Genomic DNA, 1,162 nt, shown 5'->3' on the forward strand with positions numbered 1-1,162 from the left:
GATGCTGCTTGGCCTGCTGTGTTCATCCAGCCCTGCACCTTGTTGTCCCGGATTCTCCAGCATCTGCAGTTCCTACTATCTCTTGTTCTGTATGAGTTGCTTCTAACACAGCCAACCTATTAGCAACTACTCATACATCCTGTAAGCAAGCATTCAGCATTAATCTCTATCCAAGCTTATCAGCAATTCCTTTGCTGGCTCAGGTCGCCATCTATTCATCCCTTCTCTGTGCTGCCCAAAGGAGGAGGAAAGTGACTCAATGGTTAACACTGCTGCATCACAGTCCCAGGGACCTGGGTTTGATTCCAGCCATTAGTGACTGTGGAGTTTGAACGTTCTCCCCAGGTTTCTGTGAGTTTCTGCCGTGGGTTTTTGCAGTTTCAACAGTCCAGAAGTGTATGGGCTAGGTGGATTGGCCATGGTAAATGTGGATTATGGGGATAGGATGGGTCCAGGTAGGATGCTGTTTTGGAGGGTCAGTGTATACTTGATGGGCCAAATGACTTTTTTTTTCTGCACTCTAGGGATTATATGATTCTATTCTTCTCCCCCACCACCATCCCATTATCAGCTTAAAAACAACAATTTCCCAACTACTTTCAGCTGTGACAAAGGGTCATTGGACTCAAAACAGTGTCCTGTTTTTCTCTGCACAGATGCCGCCAGACCTGAGAGTTTCTCCAGCAGTCTGGATGCTGGAGATCTGAAATAAAATCAGTCTTTTTTGATTGATTTATTTTGGTATTTATTGAGGATGAACCTCATCTTGGTTTACAAAAGCCAAATGTTGCAGATGCTGTAGATCTGAAATTAGAAAAACCCTGAAGCATTAAGCAGGTGAGGCAACATTTGTAGAGAGAGCATGTCAACATTTCAGATTGAGATGATTTCTCATTGAAGTTTCTCTTCTACAGATGCTGCCTGACCTGCTGAACACTTCAAACTTTGTTTATTTTACCTAATCCAATCTTTTACTTAATGAGAAAATACTTAATTACATTATTGCAGCATTGACCTTGAACAGGTTTTGACCAGTGAGCCATAGTGTCCTGCCTTGCAAGCGGCAGTAAGAGTTCAGTGGGTGTTCTTGGGTTTGTTCTGGAACTAAATGTGTTTTTTTTTCCTCTTTAGTATTAATAAGTCTGCTTCCACTTCTCCATGG

The 1,162-nt window shown here is 42.7% G+C and overlaps 1 protein-coding gene across 1 annotated transcript in view; it reads left to right on the plus strand.

Moving 5' to 3' along the window:
• LOC109922105 (chromatin assembly factor 1, subunit A (p150)) overlaps window positions 1-1,157 on the plus strand; it is a gene marked incomplete at its 3' end in the record, with an annotated part of 37,587 nt that extends 36,430 nt beyond the window's left edge. Inside the window, exon 13 of the mRNA XM_048592259.1 lies at window positions 1,132-1,157. Coding sequence (XP_048448216.1) covers window positions 1,132-1,157 — 26 coding nt within the window. The remainder of the gene's footprint in view (window positions 1-1,131) is intronic.
• Window positions 1,158-1,162: the final 5 nt, after the last annotated feature.

Source organism: Rhincodon typus, unplaced genomic scaffold (assembly GCF_021869965.1).
Source record: "Rhincodon typus isolate 14 unplaced genomic scaffold, sRhiTyp1.1 hic_rhity00000899, whole genome shotgun sequence".
Classification (NCBI taxonomy): domain Eukaryota; kingdom Metazoa; phylum Chordata; class Chondrichthyes; order Orectolobiformes; family Rhincodontidae; genus Rhincodon; species Rhincodon typus.